Source organism: Neoarius graeffei, chromosome 24, assembly GCF_027579695.1.
Source record: "Neoarius graeffei isolate fNeoGra1 chromosome 24, fNeoGra1.pri, whole genome shotgun sequence".
Lineage (NCBI taxonomy): Eukaryota > Metazoa > Chordata > Actinopteri > Siluriformes > Ariidae > Neoarius > Neoarius graeffei.
The window spans coordinates 36,058,536-36,081,570 of NC_083592.1; the positions used below are offsets into that span (position 1 = coordinate 36,058,536).

Genomic DNA, 23,035 nt, shown 5'->3' on the forward strand with positions numbered 1-23,035 from the left:
GTGAGTGTGAATGGTTGTCTGTATCTATTGCTGTGTTCACACTTATACCGGTACGAAAGTGGTATAACTGTATCGATACAAAGTACACCGGTACAGTTTAGTGCATCTGTCCACACTAGCGAGAAATGTTTGCGGTTTTCTTTCACGGTAGTTGAAATGCGCGTGCGCGAAATGTTTCCGTGGTTACCGAGTAACTTCCTTCCGAGAATATATGGCATCCGTTATTCCGTGATCTCAAGAAAACAAAACAATCATTCCGTGATCTCGAGAAAACAAAACAATTATTTCATGATCTCAGCTGGATCACTGTATCTCCGTCGGTAGAGACGAAGCCGGGCCAGTCTTCTGCGGAGGTGCCGCGGACTAATTTTGAAATGATCCCTTATTAAAAGACTTAATGCAATCTCTCCCTGTGTCAACCCCTGATCAAAATATTGCCTTATTAGGTGATCGATTATTCCAGACATTCTAATGACCAAAGTTGCGTCTATACAGAATGAGAAACAGCCCCAAAGTCAGCACATCACAAGTCTCTTGGCACACCTGAATGAACCATTTCTCAGCTGTTTACTCGAGATCATGAAATAGTTGTTTTGTTTTCTCGAGATCACAGAATAATTGTTTTGTTTTCTCAAGATCTCGAAATAACGGTTTTGTTTTCTCGAGATCTCGAATTAGTTGTGTTGTTTTCTTGAGATCCTGAATTAATTATGTCGTTATCTCGGGATAACAAGGTGAATAAAAAAAGGATTATATGAAGGGCCTCTCTCGGCTTCCGTACGGATGAAACAACGTGTGCGTGCTTTTTGTTGTCAATGTACAGTCTGTATTTCTGGTGGTCATTTATTCAGTCGAATCGTATAAAACGTGCGAGGCAGTTGAGAAAGAAACAAAGAAAACAAATCTCCGTTCTTCACTATTTTATTCAGCGAAGACATCGATTGAGGTGTGTGACTTTGCGCATGCGCATTATATTTGTATCGATACAGAGACGCTTCATCTGTCCACACTACAGCGAAGCGCTACAGTACCGATACTGTAGCGGTACGAAACCCATACATTTGTGGGTTTCGTACCGATACAGTTATACCGCTACAGTACCGGTATAGTTGCTAGTGTGGACAGGTGTTGCGGTACGAAAGTAGTTTCGTATCGGTACAAAATCCCTAGTGTGGACAGGGTATATGTGTCAGCCCTGTGATGACCTGGCGACTTGTCCAGGGTGTACCCCGCCTTTCGCCCGTAGTCAGCTGGGATAGGCTCCAGCTTGCCTGCGACCCTGTAGAACAGGATAAAGCGGCTAGAGATAATGAGATGAGATGAGCTGTCCAGTTGTAATGAGCCTGTGCCCACTATAGCTTCAGATTTTCAGATTCTGCCCATTTGCTTCTTACTTCTCTCATCAACAAGGTATCTGCACCCACAGAACTGATGTGTTTTTTTTTTCTTTGTTCTCTGTAAACTCTAGAGGTTCTTTTGCATGAATATCCCAGGAGATCAGCAGTTTCTGAAATACTCAAACCAGCCCTTCTGGCACCTACAACCATGCCCCAGTCAAAGTCATTGTGACCACATTTTTCCTCGTTCTGATGTTCGATCTGAACATTAACTGAAGCTCTTGACCTGTATCTACATGATTTTATGCATTTCGTTGCTGCAACATGATGATCTGAGTGGATATTTGCATGATTGAGCAGGTGTACAGGTGCTGCTAATAAAGTGAAGAGTGTATGTATTCTACAATGGGCATGAGTTCATGTAAGCGAGCGGCTACATACATAAACTCTGTACAGCTGGAATTGTAAAAACATTATAGCCATTGAAGATGGATGGATTAAAGCCAACACTTCATTTGATGTTGGTAATGTCAATACTACAAAACAACCGCAAGCGCTCAAAGTCATAATGTATATGCAATGTACTTAAACAAGTAAGTAAATGATTACAGCAAAGGCTATGAGATATTTCAGATGGCTTTATGTAATTAGACATGTGCTTTATGACTTTTTTTGCATAAACATGCCAAAAAAATCTGTAAGTCTTTCACATTCTTAAAAGCCTATAAAACCTATTTCTACACTAACATATAGCTTGTTTCAGTTCAGCCTAAAAAAGTGTAAAGGGTAAGGTTTGAACTCCTGCATAAACATCTGACATTGCTCACAGTGATGCAACTTTTCTATCTCAAAATCAAGGTCTGGGAAACTATGATAACATCTGATGACTTCCATCTCACACATTCTTCCGAATGAGGCAAATGGAAAAATAAGGAGAAGTGAAGTCTTACATGTATCATCAAAGCTTTCCTCATCAACACTCTGAATGCCATGCTTGCTTATTCATCAACCATTAAAACATTTCTCACCATGCTTTAATTTTGTGCTTGTTTTCCAGGGAACTTAATGCTATCTGATTTTCTGTTCGACTGTCTACCAGCATAGCTTTCCATCATTCATTCATTCATTCATTCATTCATAAATTCATTCATTCACGCTCAGTAACTCTTTTATCCTGTTCAGGGTAATGGTGGATCCAGAGCTTATCCCAGGAACACGAGGCACAAGACAAGAACACACCCTGAATGGAATGCCAATCCATCACAGGGCACCATGTACACACAAGGATCCACCTGCAGAGGATCCTAGGGAGGTGGGAGAAACTGGAGAACCCAGAAGAAACTCACACAGACATGGGCAGAACATGCACAGAAGCTCAACAAAGACTATCTTTTCTTTTCATTTGCGCCTGTTTAATAGAGTGAGTGAGTGACACGATTGTGCTTCATATAGTTCACTTTTGGGTTTACGTTTAGAGTATCATGGTCCAACATTCTCAATCACACCTCCCACGTCCTATCAACAATTTTTCACACACATAAACCACCGCCAATACAAACACTGTTTTGGTGCTAATACTGGATCTGATGCTTATACTCTATTTATGAAATATTTTATATGAAACATTTTGAATGAAGTTAATATATTTATAAATATCTCAATATATTTCCATTTTGGTTAGTATAGATAACTGAAATGATTTAGCTGTAATTTAGAGCAACATTATTAAAAGAAATCATAATTGTTGCCCCAAATATAGTCCAAAACTATCATAAACATTCAGTGAATCTACAGTGGTGCTTGAAAGTTTGTGAACCCTTTAGAATTTTCTATATTTCTGCATAAATATGACCTAAAACATCATCAGATTTTCACACAAGTCCTAAAAGTAGATAAAGAGAACCCGGTTAAACAAATGAGACAAAAATATTATACTTGCTCATTTATTTATTGAGGAAAATGATCCAATATTGCAGATCTGTGAGTGGCAAAAGTATGTGAACCTCTAGGATTAGCAGTTAATTTGAAGGTGAAATTAGAGTCAGGTGTTTTCAATCAATGGGATGCCAATCAGGTGTGAGTGGGCACCCTGTTTTATTTAAAGAACAGGGATCTATCAAAGTCTGATCTTCACAACACATGTTTGTGGAAGTGTATCATGGCACAAACAAAGGAGATTTCTGAGGACCTCAGAAAAATCATTGTTGATGCTCATCAGGCTGGAAAAGGTTACAAAACCATCTCTAAAGAGTTTGGACTCCACCAATCCACAGTCAGACAGATTGTGTACAAATGGAGGAAATTCAAGACCATTGTTACCCTCCCCAGGAGTAACTTCTAAGCAACGGAAGGCCTCTCTCACACTGGCTAATGTTAATGTTCATGAGTCCACCATCAGGAGAACACTGAGCAACAATGGTGTGCATGGCAGGGTTGCAAGGAGAAAGCCACTGCTCTCCAAAAAGAACATTGCTGCTCATCTGCAGTCTGCTAAAGATCATGTGGACAAACCAGAAGGCTATTGGAAAAATGTTTTGTGGACGGATGAGACCAAAATAGAACATTTTGGTTTAAATGAGAAGCGTTATGTTTGGAGAAAGGAAAACACTGCATTCCAGCATAAGAACCTTATCCCATCTGTGAAACATGGTGGTGGTAGTATCATGGTTTGGGCCTGTTTTGCTGCATCTGGGCCAGGGCGGCTTGCCATCATTGATGGAACAATGAATTCTGAATTATACCAGCGAATTCGAAAGGAAAATGTCAGGACATCTCTCCATGAACTGAATCTCAAGAGAAGGTGGGTCATGCAGCAAGACAACGACCCTAAGCACACAAGTCATTCTACCAAAGAATGGTTAAAGAAGAATAAAGTTAATGTTTTGGAATGGCCAAGTCAAAGTCCTGACCTTAATCCAATCGAAATGTTGTGGAAGGACCTGAAGCGAGTAGTTCATGTGAGGAAACCCACCAACATCCCAGAGCTGAAGCTGTTCTGTACGGAGGAATGGGCTAAAATTCCTCCAAGCCGGTGTGCAGGACTGATCAACAGTTACCGCAAACGTTTATGGCCCTTTTCCACTACCCTTTTTCAGCTCACTTCAGCTCGCTTCAGCTCACTTCAGCCCGACACGGCTCGCGTTTCGACTACCAAAAACCAGCACAACTCAGCTCGCTTCAGCCCTGCTTAGCCCCTAAAACTCGCACGGTTTTGGAGTGGGGCTGAAGCGAGCCAAAGCGAGCTGAGTGAGGCTGGGGGCGTGAGCAGACACTCCCCTGTGCACTGATTGGTGAGGAGGAGTGTCCTCACATGCCCCGCGAGCGCGCTGGGATCTGTAAACACTGCAAACCCGGAAGGAGAAGAATTACAAATTACGAGAATTTCTGAAGCCTTATGCGCCTCGCCTCATCTATACGCTCTTGCCAGTATCTGTCCGCGTTGTCGGTGACAACAAGCCACAGCACCAAGACCAGCAACACTAACGACTCCATGTCCTCCATGTTTATTGTTTACTATCCGGGTCGTGAGACTACCGCTTAAAAGCTCACTGATGTCACTGTTTGCGCCGCTTAACGACATCACCTGACGTCCACCCACTTTCGCTAACTCCACCCAATGTGTCCACCCACTTCCAGCCAGCACGGTTCAGCGCGGTTGTAGTCGAAATGCAACTCCAACAGCCCCGCTCAGCCCGACTCAGTACGGCACGGCTCAGCCCGACTCAGCCGCGTTTGTAGTGGAAAAGCGGCATTAGTTGCAGTTATTGCTGCACAAGGGGGTCACACCAGATACTGAAAGCAAAGGTTCACATACTTTTGCCACTCACAGATGTGTAATATTGGATCATTTTCCTCAATACATAAATGACCAAGTATAATATTTTTGTCTCATTTGTTTAACTGGGTTCTCTTTATCTACTTTTAGGACTCGTGTGAAAATCTGATGATGTTTTAGGTCATATTTAGGCAGAAATATAGAAAATTCTAAAGGGTTCACAAACTTTCAAGCACCACTGTAGAAGCCCATGGCATTTTCCTCCATTCCTTTTAGTCTTTAAAGGCAAACTGGAGATATCAAATGCCCAAATAAGACGATGCTTTACTGCATAGAGCTTAGTCATTGTTGAGTCTGGTTTCAGCCTAATGAAAGAAGACTTGCATTTTATCTGATACTGTTGTGATTACTCATTAGCTATCCACCATAAAGTCAGCAAACACTTTGGGTGACCACCAAAAAGCAAAAGCTTTCTAGTTTTGCTTCCTCTGCATGCAGGATGTATACAAGCAAAAACTCTTGCTGTTTAAACACAAAAGGAAATGTGCTCGAACCACTTTTAACAGGAGAGACCAACTGAGACCAAAGTCTTAAAAAACTGAGGTTCCTCTTATCTTAGCTATATTCTCTGGTTCTGCAGAGGAATACCACTGAAACTAAAGTGACTTTCCCAATGGGGCCCTGTTTTTTCCTCATGTTAAAGCACAAAATAACAGATACCAAAAATAAATAAATACCCAGACAAAATAAAAAAGCTATTGAGTAAAGCTTTGCAGTGCCATTTGTATCCCACTAATATCTCATCTCATCTCATTATCTCTAGCCGCTTTATCCTTCTACAGGGTCGCAGGCAAGCTGGAGCCTATCCCAGCTGACTACGGGCGAAAGGCGGGGTACACCCTGGACAAGTCGCCAGGTCATCACAGGGCTGACACATAGACACAGACAACCATTCACACTCACATTCACACCTACGGTCAATTTAGAGTCACCAGTTAACCTAACCTGCATGTCTTTGGACTGTGGGGGAAACCGGAGCACCCGGAGGAAACCCACGTGGACACGGGGAGAACATGCAAACTCCACACAGAAAGGCCCTCACCGGCCCCAGGGCTTGAACCCAGGACCTTCTTGCTGTGAGGCGACAGCGCTAACCACTACACCACCGTGCCGCCTCCCACTAATATACTATTTATAAATACACTCACCAGCCACTTTATTAGGAACACCCATATACCTGCTGTTTTCTGCAGTTCTCTAATCAGCCGATCCCTTGACAGCAGCACAATGCATAAAATCATGCAGCTACAAATCAAGAGCTTCAGTTAATGTTCACTTCAAACATCAGAATGGGAAAAATTGTGATCTCAAAGTGTGACTTTCTTTCACTGTGGCGTGGGTGTTGGTTTGAGCCAGATGGACTGGTTTGAGTATTTCAGAAACTGCTGATCTCCTGGGGTTTTCACACACAACCGTCTCTAGAGTTTACACAGAATGGTGCGAAAAACAAAAAACACTGAGTGACCGACATTTCTGTGAGTGGAAACAAACGCCTTGTTGATAAGAGAGGGCAGAGGAAAATGGCCAGATTGGTTCAAGCTGCCAGGAAGGATATAGTAACTCATAGCGACTCTTTACAACTGTGGTGAGCAGAAAAGCATCTCAACATCCAACAGCAGAAGACCAGATTGGGTTCCGCTCCTGCAGCCAAGAACAGGGATCTTAGGATCAAGAACAAGTGTTTATTAAAGTGGCCAGTCAGTGTATGTTCTGTATAGAGATCTTGCAGTCACGTGACCGGAATGTAAACAGCCGCCATCTTGTCGGTAAAAAACACAGCTGAATACTGCTGCACTCGTGTACAAAATGGATCAATTTCAACCGACGGACTACACGGCTCATTTTTCTAATGAACAGTTAATTAGATATATGTCTAAAATAAACGACCTACAGATTAGTGACCCTTATCGATTACCGGATGTAGTTTTCACGACCGTGTCAGCGGATATTGAACTGCCAGCGGAATACCCAGACGTGTATAATTACCTCATTAACTTTCCCTCGCTGTTCAGTGGTGAAGCACTGCATGCTTATAAATCTCTGGACAGTTATCTTTACAGAAATTCAGGATTTGTTCAGCCACCCTCAGATGTGGCATCTTGTAAACAAGAAAATAACAATCCTCATTGGATGGGTAAGTCACTTAAGTATTACTAGTACTGATACTAGATATATCAGTAGTATCTAGTATAGCACTGACCAGCCGATTATAGAATAGAATAAGGTAATTCCAGCTGTAATTCCAAATCATCCGTCTTGTTTACCATGGATCTGGCGTTGGAGAAGTAGAGGCTTGGCAGTGGAGATTTGAGTGGCTGTTTTCTGAGCTTAGTCAACAGGCCGGCTCTGCCTGCAGCCTCGCTTTTGCTTCCGCTCCCGACGCCGCCTCCTTCGCCTGCCAGACCCGATAACAATCCACGGAGACCCCACTGGTCTCACTATCTCGTGCGGAATGTTGTGCATGCGATGGAAATCGCTACAAACCATCATTTTCTGCTGGAAACCAATGTCCAGTAAGTCCATACGGTTGTAGTGGATATTGAAGTCTGGTACAGACGAACAACACGCAAAAATACACACAAAAAACATAAAAAACGTGCACAGGTAGGGACCAGAAGTAGAACCAGAAGTAGAAGTAGAAGGCGGAAATATGGCGTTTGACCGACAAGATGGCGTCTGTTACAATCTGGATCGGCTGTTACGTCACATGCAAGATCTCTATAAAGTAAAGGTAAAGGACATTATAAACACAGGTAAAGTGCCCTTTACCTGAACCTACATGCATCTTTCAGTACATAGCATAAACTATGAATAAAAAAACTATCAACATCACTTAGGAAACATTTTCCTGTAATTACACATTTCCTTGAAATACAACCTTTTTTTTTTTTTTGCTTTTTTGTGTGAATCTATTTTATCATCCCATGCTTGAAACATTTTTTTTACACGAGTCCTCCATTATAGATTATGAAAACAAAATTACATTTTAATTGTCTCTCACAACATTCACTCAGTCATGTTACCTGAACATATTTCACCCCTGTGAAGTGTGCATATTGCATGGCATGGTGGGGCAGCGGTTAATACTGTCACCTCACAGCAAGAAGGTTCTGGGTTTGAACCTCATGGTCGACTTACTGTGTGGAGTTTGCATATTCTCACTGTACCTGCATGTTTTTTTTTTCCTTTTTCTGGGTGCTCTGGTTTCCTCCAACAGGCTAAGGTCAACTGGCCATTCTAAATAGCCCATAGGTGTGAATGGTTGCTTATCTCTGTGTTTGCCCTGCGATAAATTGACGACTGTATCCCTGGGCCTACTCAGCTGGGTTGGCTGCAGCATCCCCTGCAACCCTGACAGATAAGCACTATGGATATATGAATAGGGCCAGTTCCACAACTCACATGTTCAAATAGACAATGCATCATCTGAATTGATTGCTGGGTTAACACATTTTGCATGCCTTCTTTGATTAAATAATAATTTCATTCATTATCTCTAGCCGCTTTATCCTTCTACAGGGTCGCAGGCAAGCTGGAGCCTATCCCAGCTGACTACGGGTGAAAGGCGGGGTACACCCTGGACAAGTCGCCAGGTCATCACAGGGCTGACACATAGACACAGACAACCATTCACACTCACATTCACACCTACGGTCAATTTAGAGTCACCAGTTAACCTAACCTGCATGTCTTTGGACTGTGGGGGAAACCAGAGCACCCGGAGGAAACCCACACGGACACGGGGAGAACATGCAAACTCCGCACAGAAAGGCCCTCGCCAGCCCCGGGGCTTGAACCCAGGACCTTCTTGCTGTGAGGCGACAGCGCTAACCACTACACCACCGTGCCGCCCTAAATAATAATTTTTTAAACAAAATTGAATTTTTACAAAGGTGAAATGGCACCCGAATCGTGGATTCACTCTCATATTGGCTTGCCTGAACACACTATACACACTGAAAATCATTTCATATTATTTGAAACTCAGTTCATATCAAAGGTGTGGTGAAGTAGAGCGTTTGTTTGCTGCATAGTAAACTTACTAGTGCCAAATGTAATTCCATTTAATTACGGGTATCTTACATTTCAGTGAGCAATTCATAATACATTTCTGATCAACAACAACACAGTGTGTGTGTGTGTGTGTGTGTGTGTGTGTGTGTGTGTGTGTGTGTGTGTGTGTGTGTGTGTGTAAAACTCCCCTTACTAATTGAAGGAATTTGAAAATAAGTAGGTATCATTAACATCAAGGCGCAATTACAGGGTTCTGTTGGAGGATCTATGCTATAATTCAAAGCTGACGCAGCATGTGCAATACCTGAAAAGTCACAATACTTTCAGAAATCAGCTCTGTTACTGACTCAGGAAGGTTGAACAAAGTCTGTTATTTTTCTACATCATCAGCTAGCATGAAGAAAGAGCCAACAGATTTCCATAAGGGAATTATTTGTCATAGCTTTAAGAACAATGATTATTCAAGACCCTCATGCTGTCAGAATTTGGAAGGAAATCTTTTCAGCTTGAATAAATCCAGTGCTGCCATCTTGTGGTCAGAGGGGAAAAATTAAGTCCATCTGAAAGGGAGGTGAGAGGGAGATAGAGGTCCGTCCATCCATCCATCCATCCATCCATAATCTGTAGCTGCTTATCCTGTACAGGGTCGCAGGCAAGCTGGAACCTATCCCAGCTGACTACGGGTGAGAGGCGGAGTACACCCTGGACAAGTCGCCAGGTCATCACAGGGCTGACACTTAGGCCAAGTTTACATTAGACCGTATCTGTCTCGTTTTCTTCGCGGATGCACTGTCCGTTTACATTAAAACGCCTGGAAATGCCGGGAAACGGGAATCCGCCAGGGTCCACGTATTCAATCCAGTTCGTGTCTGGTCCGGTGCTGTGTAAACATTGAGAATACGCGGATACGCTGTGCTGAGCTCTAGCTGGCGTCGTCATTGGACAACGTCACTGTGACATCCACCTTCCTGATTCGCTGGCGTTGGTCATGTGACGCGACTGCTGAAAAACGGCGCGGACTTCCGCCTTGTATCACCTTTCATTAAAGAGTATAAAAGTATGAAAATACTGCAAATACTGATGCAAATACTGCCCATTGTATAGTTATGATTGTCTTTAGGCTTGCCATCCTTCCACTTGCAAGTGGTAAGTGACGCGCATGCCCGACATGCACTGAGATCACACACACAGCGGCTCAGTCCCAAATCACTGCTCGTGCGCTATACTCGCGCGCTCTGTGAGCTGCGCAGGGCCGGAGTGCGCACCCTCCAGAGGGCACTCGCTGTTCAGGGCGGAGTGATTTGGAGCGCAGGATGCCTGCGGAGCCGAGCGTATCCGTGTATTGGCGTTGCTATGTGCACGCAAATCGTGTATTGGCGTTGCTGTGTGCACACTAATCGTTTTAAAAACGTTAATCTGATGATCCGCTGATACGGTCTAATGTAAACCCCACCATAGAGACAAACAACCATTCACACTCACATTCACACCTACAGTCAATTTAGAGCCACCAATTAGCCTAACCTGCATGTCTTTGGACTGTGGGGGAAACTGGAGCACCCGGAGGAAACCCATGTGGACATGGGGAGAACATGCAAACTCCGCACAGAAAGGCCCTCGCCAGCCGCTGGGCTCGAACCCGGACCTTCTTGCTGTGAGGAGACAGCGCTAACCACTACACCACCGTGCTGCCCCGGAGATAGAGGTCTTATTTTACTATTACATTAATGGCATTTAGCAGACACTCTTATCCAGAGCAAAGTACAACATATGCAGAGCAGCCTGTTGGGGGTTAGGCGCCTTGCTCAAGGGCACTTCAGCCTTTCCTGCTGGTCCAGGCAATCCAACCAGCAACCTTTTGGTCCCAAAGCTGCTTCTCTAACCATTAGGCCATGGCTTCCCCCTATATGACACTGTAGTTAAAGTTTAAGTAGTTGTTACATTTCAATTATTGTACGGTATTGTACAATGATATTTTACAGATGAATATGTAAGAACCAGTTGCATGTTTCAATGCACATACATTGAATGTCATTTGATCTGATTTCCACGTCAAATTTCAATGTTGCCTGAAGTGTTGAAATCAATACTGATTTTGTATAGTATCGCTTACTAACAATATCTGAGAGTTTCCAGTCCTGAGTTCCCTCATGTCCAAAAAAAAAGGAAAGGAAATAACCAGAATAATCAAATAACTACAATGTACAACAGTAGTATCTTCTCTGCACTATTTGGTGAATTTCACACAGTTGTATTCATGTTAACGCTCTCCAGCCTGAGATATGTCTCTGCACACCAACTATCTCCTTGTTCATACTAATTATAGCATTCTTATTATAGCATGATGATCGATCATGACGACTAAAATTCATCATTATGTATTGAGGCAGACTCACTCACTTCTTCCAGCTTGTCCTACTTTTGTATGTGGAGTTGCTATTGAGCCACATGTCATATGAATTGGAGCATAATTTTACACCGGATGCCCTTCCTGCCACAACCCTCCCATTTCCAGGCTTGGGAAACAAACATTCACACCTATGGATAAGCCAGTCAACCTAACTGCATGTCTTTGGACTGTGGGGGAAACTGGAACACCAGGAGGAAACCCACACGCGCCATGCAAACTCTATACAGAAAGGCCCCTGCCAGCCACTGGGCTCAAACCCAGAACCTTCTTGCTGTGAGGCAACAGTGCTAACCACTGCACCACCATGATGCTAGTTTGGAAGACTGGATGCAGAAAAAAAAAAGTTAGCAACCACCAACAAATCAGTAGTAATAAGGTGCCCTTAGTTCTGATTTAAATCTGTAATATGCATTATGACTGTGGAGCTTTACATAAGGTTCTGTTAGAATATACTGTATTTGCTTGTGTTACACCAAAGTACACCTTGTCACTGAACGCAAGCTGTAAGTACATAAACAGCGCTGCAGACAAGCTAGTATTGCACTACATTGTGTATTAGACCACTCGTTTTATGATAAGATTATCGACAGGAACGTATCACACCATGATGAGTCTTAAGATCAGCCAAGGTCCTGTCTAAACCTCAGTGATAATACCATTCATATCAGTTGTGCTTATCTTAATTCCAGTAAACATGAAATGCACAGAAGCTATAGTAATTACGTTACTCTGCTTACTAATGTGACTAAACAAACATTTATCTTTGGAAGAGGTGGATAAAACTGCTGAAGCGAGACACTGGCACTGTCCTCTGCTCTGCACGGTTGGCATTTTAGTATATGCACAATGGCATCCTATTCCCAGTGGAGAGAAAACAGCCTCAATGTGTTCCCAGTCCAGGTGGAGTGTGCCATTTTTGAGGCAGATGGCAAAGGGATGACACATGGGTACAGGGTTGACAGACTGTCCAGTCAAAGAGGGCTCGCTTTGTTTTGGGCATAATCACCAGTAAGCAAAGTGGCAAAATAAATTGCTTTATTACTAAATTATACCTTTCATTGTACTTTTAAGGTATGGATGTGTTTGTTTTCCACTAAGTATTGGTCATATATAGATAAACAGCATAAACATTGCTTCAGGATGTAGTAGTAAAGCTCAGGAGAAAGATCTGACCCTGATTTTGAAATAGTTCATTTATGTAGTGGTGCAAACCTAGCCTTTGCCATTGTGTGTTCCGATCTCAAAAAAGTCTCATATACTCTGATTATGCAAGGCACTGCATCATATCATCCCAGCCAACTCAAAGACGAATCTGATTCTTCCTTCATTAACTGGTCTTTATTTGTTCTATTCCAATCTCAATGCTTAGTCTCGATGCTGATGCACTGTCAGAGCTCGAAGCAAATTCCATGCAACCGTCCTGCTTTAAATGTATTATACAAAAAACACTGAGGTACTGCATAATGTCTCATCTCTCAAATATGTCCTACGGTTTTTAGGTTTATATGCGTAGTTCATCTGCAGTGTCTCTCAGTGGAAAAAAAAAAAAAAAAGTTCTGCACACGATACATATTGATGTGCTGTAGAAATATTTGTGCCAAGTGACACAAAGATTGACACAAGCAGACATGGACTCACTTGCCACTTTCGCTGTCCAGAAAAAGAGGTTAACTCTTTGCTGTATGAGTGAACCTCATCCTCCTTTTTCTTTTCTGTTTTCCTATCTCTCTCCATCTCCCGTTCACCTATCATTCTGTCTTTCTCTGCCCCTATTGGTTCAGCGCTCTCCTCCCCAGCAGCACTGTCAGTGGGGGCTGCAGCAGTAACTGCATACAGCTCCAGGAACCTGCAAATACTGCAGAGAGGATTTTTTTTTTTTTTTAAAGGCATCTAGTTTTTCCTTTATAGCTTTGGTTTGTATAACCATGATTTTATGTGTTAACATACATTTAAATGCTTTGTTTATAACACAGTATTAGAAGAGAGTCATTCTGAATTTAATTACATATATAATTAGCTAATAATAGACTGAAATTTCACGTTGCAGCTACATGTCAAACTTTTAGCTGTAAAATAAATTCCACTAACCTCTTCAGGACAGAATTATTTCATGAACATTAGTTAATGTGTGCATTCATATTTGCCGACTTATTTTAGCCAGAAAGCCTTTTAATTCTTGAACTTTCCACAGACAGAAATCACTTATTAATATTAGATGCATGTTGACATGATGTAGCTATAGACCTACAAGTTTTTGGATTTATTAAGGTTTTGCCTTAAACCCAAGTGAACAATTAAACAGGGTAATAATAAGAACGGGCGGCACGGTGGTGTAGTGGTTAGCGCTGTCGCCTCACAGCAAGAAGGTCCGGGTTCGAGACCCGTGGCCGGCGACGGCCTTTCTGTGCGGAGTTTGCATGTTCTCCCCGTGTCCGCGTGGGTTTCCTCCGGGTGCTCCGGTTTCCCCCACAGTCCAAAGACATGCAGGTTAGGTTAACTGGTGGCTCTAAATTGACCGTAGGTGTGAATGTGAGTGTGAATGGTTGTCTGTGTCTATGTGTCAGCCCTGTGATGACCTGGTGACTTGTCCAGGGTGTACCCCGCCTTTCGCCCGTAGTCAGCTGGGATAGGCTCCAGCTTGCCTGCGACCCTGTAGAAGGATAAAGCGGCTAGAGATAATGAGATGAGATGAGATAATAAGAACGGGCGGCACGGTGGTGTAGTGGTTAGCGCTGTCGCCTCACAGCAAGAAGGTCCGGGTTCGAGACCCGTGGCCGGCGACGGCCTTTCTGTGCGGAGTTTGCATGTTCTCCCTGTGTCCGCGTGGGTTTCCTCCGGGTGCTCCGGTTTCCCCCACAGTCCAAAGACATGCAGGTTAGGTTAACTGGTGACTCTAAATTGACCGTAGGTGTGAATGTGAGTGTGAATGGTTGTCTGTGTCTATGTGTCAGCCCTGTGATGACCTGGCGACTTGTCCAGGGTGTACCCCGCCTTTCACCCGTAGTCAGTTGGGATAGGCTCCAGCTTGCCTGCGACCCTGTAGAACAGGATAAAGCGGCTAGAGGTAATGAGATGAGATGAGAATAATAAGAACTCAATAACATAATAACTGTAATATGTGATTTCCATAAAGGTGTGATGTATACTGTATGCCCCACAGACCCCTGATCCTCGACCCCACCAGTGATGTTCAGGATGTCTGTGGATTATTTGAGGGAAACTACTTGGTCATTCTGGTGTTGAGAGTTGATCTTAATAATATAATATGAATCTATTTTCAGAAGGTTAATAACCAGTTTAGCTCATGCTAATCTCACACCTTCAAATCTATCTGGGCTTGGGACTGGCACTAAGTATGCACTGTCTGGTACAAGCCCAGTGGCTGGGTATTTGACCTAATCTGCATGTCTTTGAACTGTGGAGGAAACCCACACAGACACGTAGAGAACATGCAAAGTCTACACAGGAAGGCCCCCGTCAGCTGTGAGGTTTGAATGCGGAAACGTCTTGCTATGAGGCAACAGTGCTACCCACTACACTACTGTGCTGCGCAAAGCTTAAGCTTCATGCAGGTATTTATAATATGTTGAGTGTCATAAATCTCAATTCATTCTGCAAATTAAATCCAAATGCATCGGTCTTTTTCAAGCACAGGCTAATTGTTTTTGTTTGTTTGTTTGTCTGACCTTTATTTTACCAGGAAGTCCCAATGAGATTAAAAAAAAATCTCTTTTACAAGAGAGACCTGGCCAAGATAGCAGCCGAATATCCATTATCTGTAACCGATTATCCTGTGCAGGGTTGTGGGCAAGCTGGAGCCTATCCCAGCTGACTATGGGTGAGAGGCGGGGTACACCCTGGACAAGTGACCAGGTCATCGTAGGGCTGACACATAGAAACAAACAACCATTCACACACACGGTCAATTTAAAGCCACCGATTAGCCTAACCTGCATGTCTTTGGACTGTGGGGGAAACCGGCGCACCCGGACGAAACCCACGCGGACACGGGGAGAACATGCAAACTCCATACGGGGCTCGAACCTAGAACCTTCTTGCTGTGAAGTGACAGTGCTTCTTGCTACACAGCAGCTGAACATCCATCCATCCATTATCTGTAGCCGCTTGTCCTGTTCTACAGGGTCGTGGGCAAGCTGGAGCCCATCCCAGCTGACTATGGGCGAGAGGCGGGATACACCCTGGACAAGTCACCAGGTCACCGCAGGGCTGACACATAGACACACAAACAACCATTCACACTCACATTCACACCTACGGTCAATTTAGAGCCACCAGTTAGTCTAACCTGCATGTCTTTGGACTGTGGGGGAAACCGGAGCACCCGGAGGAAACCCACACAGACACAGTGAGAACATGCAAACTCCATACTGGGCTCGAACCCAGAACCCCTACACCACCCATTCTGCAGATTATTCCATACATCATTCTAACACAACACTCTGAAACCAGCCAGCGCTCTGACTGACTGTGTAAATGATTTTACTAATCAATGTTTAACTCTTTATGAGTAATAATAATAATAGGGGGCGGCACGGTGGTGTAGTGGTTAGCGCGGTCGCCTCACAGCAAGAAGGTCCGGGTTCGAGCCCCGTGGCCGGCAAGGGCCTTTCTGTGCAGAGTTTGCATGTTCTCCCCGTGTCCGCGTGGGTTTCCTCCGGGTGCTCTGGTTTCCCCCACAGTCCAAAGACATGCAGGTTAGGTTAACTAGTGACTCTAAATTGACCGTAGGTGTGAATGTGAGTGTGAATGGTTGTCTGTGTCTATGTGTCAGCCCTGTGATGACCTGGTGACTTGTCCAGGGTGTACCCCGCCTTGCGCCCGTAGTCAGCTGGGATAGGCTCCAGCTCGCCTGCGACCCTGTAGAACAGGATAAAGCAGCTAGAGATAATGAGATGAGATGAGAGATAATAATAATAATAAGTGAAACCCTGAACAGTATTAGGCTGCAGTTGATTGTGCTGATGTATTTGCAGTGTGTTTGTCTACTCTACAGCAGGTGTCTCCTTCATGTCTCTGCTGTTTCAACAATATCACCAAGGAGCCTTAGGGTTCATCCAACGTCAGACCAACAACCATTCACACCTACAGTCAATTTAGAGCCACCAGTTAGTCTAACCTGCATGTCTTTGGACTGTGGGGGAAACCGGAGCACCCAGAGGAAACCCACACAGACACGGCAAGAACATGCAAACTCCATACTGGGCTCGAACCCAGAACCACTACACCACCCATTCTGCAGATTATTCCATACATTATTCTAACAGAACACTCTGAAACCAGCCAGCGCTCTGACTGACTGTGTAAATGATTTTACTAATCAATGTTTAACTCTTTATTATTATTATAGTGTGAAACCCTGTACAGTTGATTGTGCTGATGTATTTGCAGTGTGTTTCTCTGCTCTACAGCAGGTGTCTCCTTCATGTCTCTGCTGATTCAACAATATCACCAAGGAGCCATTATATTGGCTAGGGTTCATCCAACGTCAGACCAACAACCATTCACACTCACATTCACACCTACGGTCAATTTAGAGCCACCAGTTAGTCTAACCTGCATGTCTTTGGCCTGTGGGGGAAACCGGAGCACCCGGAAGAAACCCACACAGACACGGCAAGAACATGCAAACTCCATACTGGGCTCGAACCCAAAACCACTACACCACCCATTCTGCAGATTATTCCATACATTATTCTAACACAACACTCTGAAACCAGCCAGCGCTCTGACTGACTGTGTAAATGATTTTACTAATCAATATAACTCTTTATTATTATTATTATTATAGTGCGAAACCCTGTACAGTTGATTGTGCTGATGTATTTGCAGTGTGTTTCTCTGCTCTACAGCAGGTGTCTCCTTCATGTCTCTGCTGATTCAACAATATCACCAAGGAGCCATTATATTGGCTAGGGTTCATCCAACGTCAGACCAACAATCATTCACACCTACAGTCAATTTAGAGCCACCAGTTAGCCTAACCTGCATGTCTTTGGACTGTGGGGGAAACCGGAGCACCCGGAGGAAACCCACACAGACACGGCAAGAACATGCAAACTCCATACTGGGCTCGAACCCAGAACCACTACACCACCCATTCTGCAGATTATTCCATACATTATTCTAACACAACTCTCTGAAACCAGCCAACGTTCTGACTGACTGTGTAAATGATTTTACTAATTAATATAACTCTTTATTATTATAATAGTGTGAAACCCTGTGCAGTTGATTGTGCTGATGTATTTGCAGTGTGTTTCTCTGCTCTACAGCAGGTGTCTCCTTCATGTCTCTGCTGATTCAACAATATCACCAAGGAGCCATTATATTGGCTAGGGTTCATCCAACGTCAGACCAACAATCATTCACACCTACAGTCAATTTAGAGCCACCAGTTAGCCTAACCTGCATGTCTTTGGACTGTGGGGGAAACCGGAGCACCCAGAGGAAACCCACACAGACACGGCAAGAACATGCAAACTCCATACTGGGCTCGAACCCAAAACCACTACACCACCCATTCTGCAGATTATTCCATACATTATTCTAACACAACACTCTGAAACCAGCCAGCGCTCTGACTGACTGTGTAAATGATTTTACTAATCAATATAACTCTTTATTATTATTATTATTATAGTGCGAAACCCTGTACAGTTGATTGTGCTGATGTATTTGCAGTGTGTTTCTCTGCTCTACAGCAGGTGTCTCCTTCATGTCTCTGCTGATTCAACAATATCACCAAGGAGCCATTATATTGGCTAGGGTTCATCCAACGTCAGACCAACAATCATTCACACCTACAGTCAATTTAGAGCCACCAGTTAGCCTAACCTGCATGTCTTTGGACTGTGGGGGAAACCGGAGCACCCAGAGGAAACCCACACAGACACGGCAAGAACATGCAAACTCCATACTGGGCTCGAACCCAAAACCACTACACCACCCATTCTGCAGATTATTCCATACATTATTCTAACACAACACTCTGAAACCAGACAGCGCTCTGACTGACTGTGTAAATGATTTTACTAATCAATATAACTCTTTATTATTATTATTATTATAGTGTGAAACCTTGTGCAGTTGATTGTGCTGATGTATTTGCAGTGTGTTTCTCTGCTCTACAGCAGGTGTCTCCTTCATGTCTCTGCTGATTCAACAATATCACCAAGGAGCCATTATATTGGCTAGGGTTCATCCAACGTCAGACCACTTGACATTTTCATTCTCGAATTTAAAAAACTGGCGCTTTATTTTATCACGGCTTTTTAAACGGTGTCTCACGGCAGTGAGTGAGTGAGTGAGTGAGTGAGCGCGCGCCGCCCGGTTGCCTCTCGGTGGAACGGGTTCTAAACTTCACAGCGACCAAAACTCACCGAGGTAGATTTGTTTCAAGTCGGGGCGCAAAAAAAAAAAAAAAAAATTAAGTTAATGATAAGAAGAAGAAGAAGAAGTTATTTTGTTTCCTGTCCTGTTGCGGATGAAAAGCAAACCGCCGACGGGCAAAACGAGCGCGAGCGGCCATCTGTGAGCGCAAAGAACTGGCAACCCCAGCAGCTGCAGTCGCAAAACGCCCTTACAAAGCAGGACATGCAAGCAGCTTCTGACGTCTGCGGCCACACTGCGCTAACGACGCGTCTACTGAAGCCGCGCGCGCGAGCGGGAACCATGAGACTCGAACCGATAAAAACAGCATCATATCGAGACCCATGAGTCTCCCGGTGCTTGCATTTGGGCCGATTTTGCGTTCACGGTCCGCTTCGACGACTATTTACGGCTCGGAAACCAATAAAGGACTCATGCAGGGGCAGCTCGATACCCCGTCATGGCGGCGCGGAAAAGAGGAGAGCTTTTTACCATTTTGGAAACGAGTCCGGACACAGAAGCGAGCGCGGCCTCTGATGGGGAAGAGTGTCCGAGAAATCTCCCCGTGGACGTAAAGTGGTTCGAGTTGCCTTTCAGGGAGCCCGAGTCGGACGAGAACGAAGAGGGTGAGTGCGGGCTGGAACACACAACCTCTGCGGTAGAAGACGCTGCGGACTATGTAGCAGGAGGCGGCTGCAACATTATTTTAGTGACAGGAAACGGGATCAAACACGACGAGTACGAAGATGAGTCCTATTATGCGAGCTCGAACAACTGCTCAGAGACCGCGTCGACCGATTCGGATATTGATTTTTCCGACTTAGAGGAGGAGGAGCGTCCGGACCTGTTCGGCTCCTTTGATCTTTTGGATGACGACTGCGGCGCTCTGGATTTCTGGGGCGAACCCGACCAGGTCATCTCGATCGAGGCGTTTAGCGCCGACAGTGGCCCTCAGCACTCACTAGGGGATGATGCTGACACTTTGGACTATTTCCGGTTGCTCTTCCCAGATTCATTGTTTGAACACATGGTGGAACAAACAAATAACTACGCCCTCTATCGGCAGAGGAGGAGCGGTCGATCAGACGCCCACTGGCACCCGACTGATGTGAGAGAGATGCGAGCATACGTAGGTCTTAACGTCCTGATGGGTATCAATCAGCTCCCGGATTATGGCATGTACTGGGCAAGCGATATTTTCATAGGCAATGCTGGTTTTAAGAAAACAATGACCGCTAGGCGGTTTGAGAAGCTGAACCAGAACCTGCACCTGTGTGACCGCTTGTCCGAGCCGTCCAAAGGCGAGCTCGGATATGATGGCTTGTACAAAATCCGGCCTCTGCTGGACATAGTGGGAAGCACGATGTGGGAAGCCTATTTACCAAATCGGTGCTTGACTATAGATGAGTGTGCCATTTCCACTAAGGGGCGCTTTTCCCCGACGCAGTACATGCCCTCGAAGCCTTTGCGGAAAGGCCTGAGGGTGTGGATGCTTTGCGACTCCCGCTCAGGCTACTGCCACCGAACGCGGCTTTACGTGGGTAAACCGAGTGACGATGCAACTGCCAGTACAGTGGGCCACCGAGTGGTTACCTCGCTGGTTAGAGGACTGGAAGGACGCTACCATCACCTCTTTATGGACAGCTTCTTCACGTCTGTGCCACTGTTGCAGCGGCTCCTGCAAGATGGCCTGTATGCCTGCGGGCCAACCAACCCAAATCGCCGTGGCTACCCTGACGCTCTTAAACCCCGCAATGTAGGCAAGCTGGCCCTGGGGGAGTTCTACCAGTGCCAGCGTGGTAATCTAGTGGCCACTGTCACTCGGGATGCCAAGGTAGTCAGCTGCCTGTCATCTAACTCTGCACCAGGCATCGTGGGCATAGGGCCAGGCAAGCGGGATGGCGAAGGCAGCGACGGGGACTGCAGCAGCCTTTCGAGCTATGGGATCGCTCGGCCTCTGCCGCTGCTTTTGTACCAGGAAAACATGCGTGGTGTGGACTTGTGTGATCAGCTGAGGGAGTGCTATCAGGTAGGACGTCCGTGCAAGAAATGGTGGCGCTATTTCCTATGGTTTTACGTCAACCTGTGCATTGTTAACGCTTATATTATCCTGCGTGAGAGTCGCAGTGGCGCTCCGCCAGCTGGCTTTAATGGCAAGGAGTTTACACAGCGCCACTTCCGTGTGCGCTTGGCACAGCAACTTATTGGGGACTACCAAGGTGCTCGGGGCATGGAGCGAGCTGCCCGCAAACGCCATGCTGACTCACCCCTTGAGTACGGACACCGGCTGGAGCGCATGTCAGAACGCTCACGCCGCTGCCGGAACTGCACCAACAAGGGCCTGCGGCACGAGAGTGTGTTTGGCTGCAAGATCTGCAATGTGCACCTGTGTAGAGGGGGGTGCTTCAGTGAATTCCATAAATAAGCCTTCCTTCCATTTTTTTTTAAATTAGACTTTGTACTGTTTATGTTAATGTCTGCTTTCTCATTCGGTTATGTGACACAACGAATACTGAGACTTTTGTTACACAAAGGCAATTGTTACAAGTACTGTAATCATCTTTATAGTCTGATTTGATTATTAGTTATAGTGTTCTAGTTGTAGAGCTGCACGAATTTACAACAAAATCAGCAATTATCCATTTACATTAGCATAGAATGTTTTGTCTAACTGCCTTTCACATCGCCAACCAAGGCTTTGTGTCACTTTTTATAATCATTAATTAAAATGCATTTTATTGAGAAATAGAAACAGAATTGAAAACCTTTGGTCTCTAATAACAGCAGTTACATTTTTCTGTGGGTTCTTACACTTTTACAAAATAAATACTCCAAGAAGATTCACTTATTTTTAGTCACTTTATTATATGTAAAATTCTTCCATGTGTGAACTCACTAATAAGAGAGACACTAAGTGTCGTGCTGTATTTCTGCGCCTTGGGATCACTTTTACAAAACACTATGAAACGCATACTCTTACAATTGTCAAGGGACCACAGCTTGTAGCAGTGTCAAGGCTGAAAATGGCTCTGTAGTCACAGTGGAGGGACAGATTGTAACCGTTTTAAAAAAGCACTCCAGCCACGACAGCAAGACCATCTGTGCCCTGGCAGCAAGAGCCTTAATATGAGTACAAAGTCTTTGAATGAGCCACTTTTAAGCAAAGAGCTGCCTCTCCACTAAAGAGCGCTCTCGACGTACTCCTCCGGTTTAATGTGTTTGTGTCTTATTATACGGATAAGGCTTTTAACTGAGCTCTGTTTCTTTTCAGGTCATGGAAAACAGATAAGTGGCATAAAATAGTGCATTTTATTTTATGGCATTTTATTTAGTGTCACTGACTTGAGTTATTGTTATGGTGTTGACGGGAATGCTTTTGACTACTGTTTACACGTAAGACTATATTTACAGTACCAGTCAAAAGTCTGGACACCCCTACTCATTCATTGTTTTTTTGTTTGTTTTTCTGTATTTTGACTGTTTTCTACATTGTAGAACAATACTGAAGACATCATAATGATGAAATAACATATGTAGCATATATGGAATTATGTGGTAAACAAAAAAGTGTAAAATATATGTGTTATTTACAAGCTGGGAGGTCCGTATCGTGAAATACCATGACCGAGGTCTTAAATACTGACCGAGGCCTCTAGGCCCCAGTCGGTATTTTCTTTTTTAAAGGTATTTTTTTGGGGGGCTTTTTGCACCTTTATTGGATAAGACAGTGCAGAGACAGGAAATGAGCAGGAGAGAGAGACAGGGAGGGATTGGGAAATTACCTCGGGCCAGAATCGAACCCAGGTCCCCGGATTTATGGTATGGCGCCTTATCCACCTGAGCCACGACACCCCCTAGTCAGTATTTTTCAAGGCCGAGGTCACGGTATTTCACGATACGGACCGACCTTAAAGGAACAGTCCACCGTACTTCCATAATGAAATATGCTCTTATCTGAATTGAGACGAGCTGCTCCGTACCTCTCCGAGCTTTGCGCGACCTCCCAGTCAGTCAGACGCAGTCAGACGCGCTGTCACTCCTGTTAGCAAT

General features: G+C 44.5%; 1 protein-coding gene across 1 annotated transcript; it reads left to right on the plus strand.

Moving 5' to 3' along the window:
* Positions 1-19,445: 19,445 nt before the first annotated feature.
* Positions 19,446-21,410, plus strand: LOC132872364 (piggyBac transposable element-derived protein 4-like). The gene has a single exon (XM_060907133.1). It carries the CDS (start codon positions 19,446-19,448, stop codon positions 21,408-21,410), a length of 1,965 nt encoding a protein of 654 aa, XP_060763116.1.
* The last annotated feature ends 1,625 nt before the right edge of the window (positions 21,411-23,035 follow it).

Excerpts from the sequence above, each read along its gene's own strand:
- LOC132872364 (XM_060907133.1), top strand. The coding sequence starts at position 19,446 with ATGGCGGCGCGGAAAAGAGGAGAGCTTTTTACCATTTTGGAAACGAGT.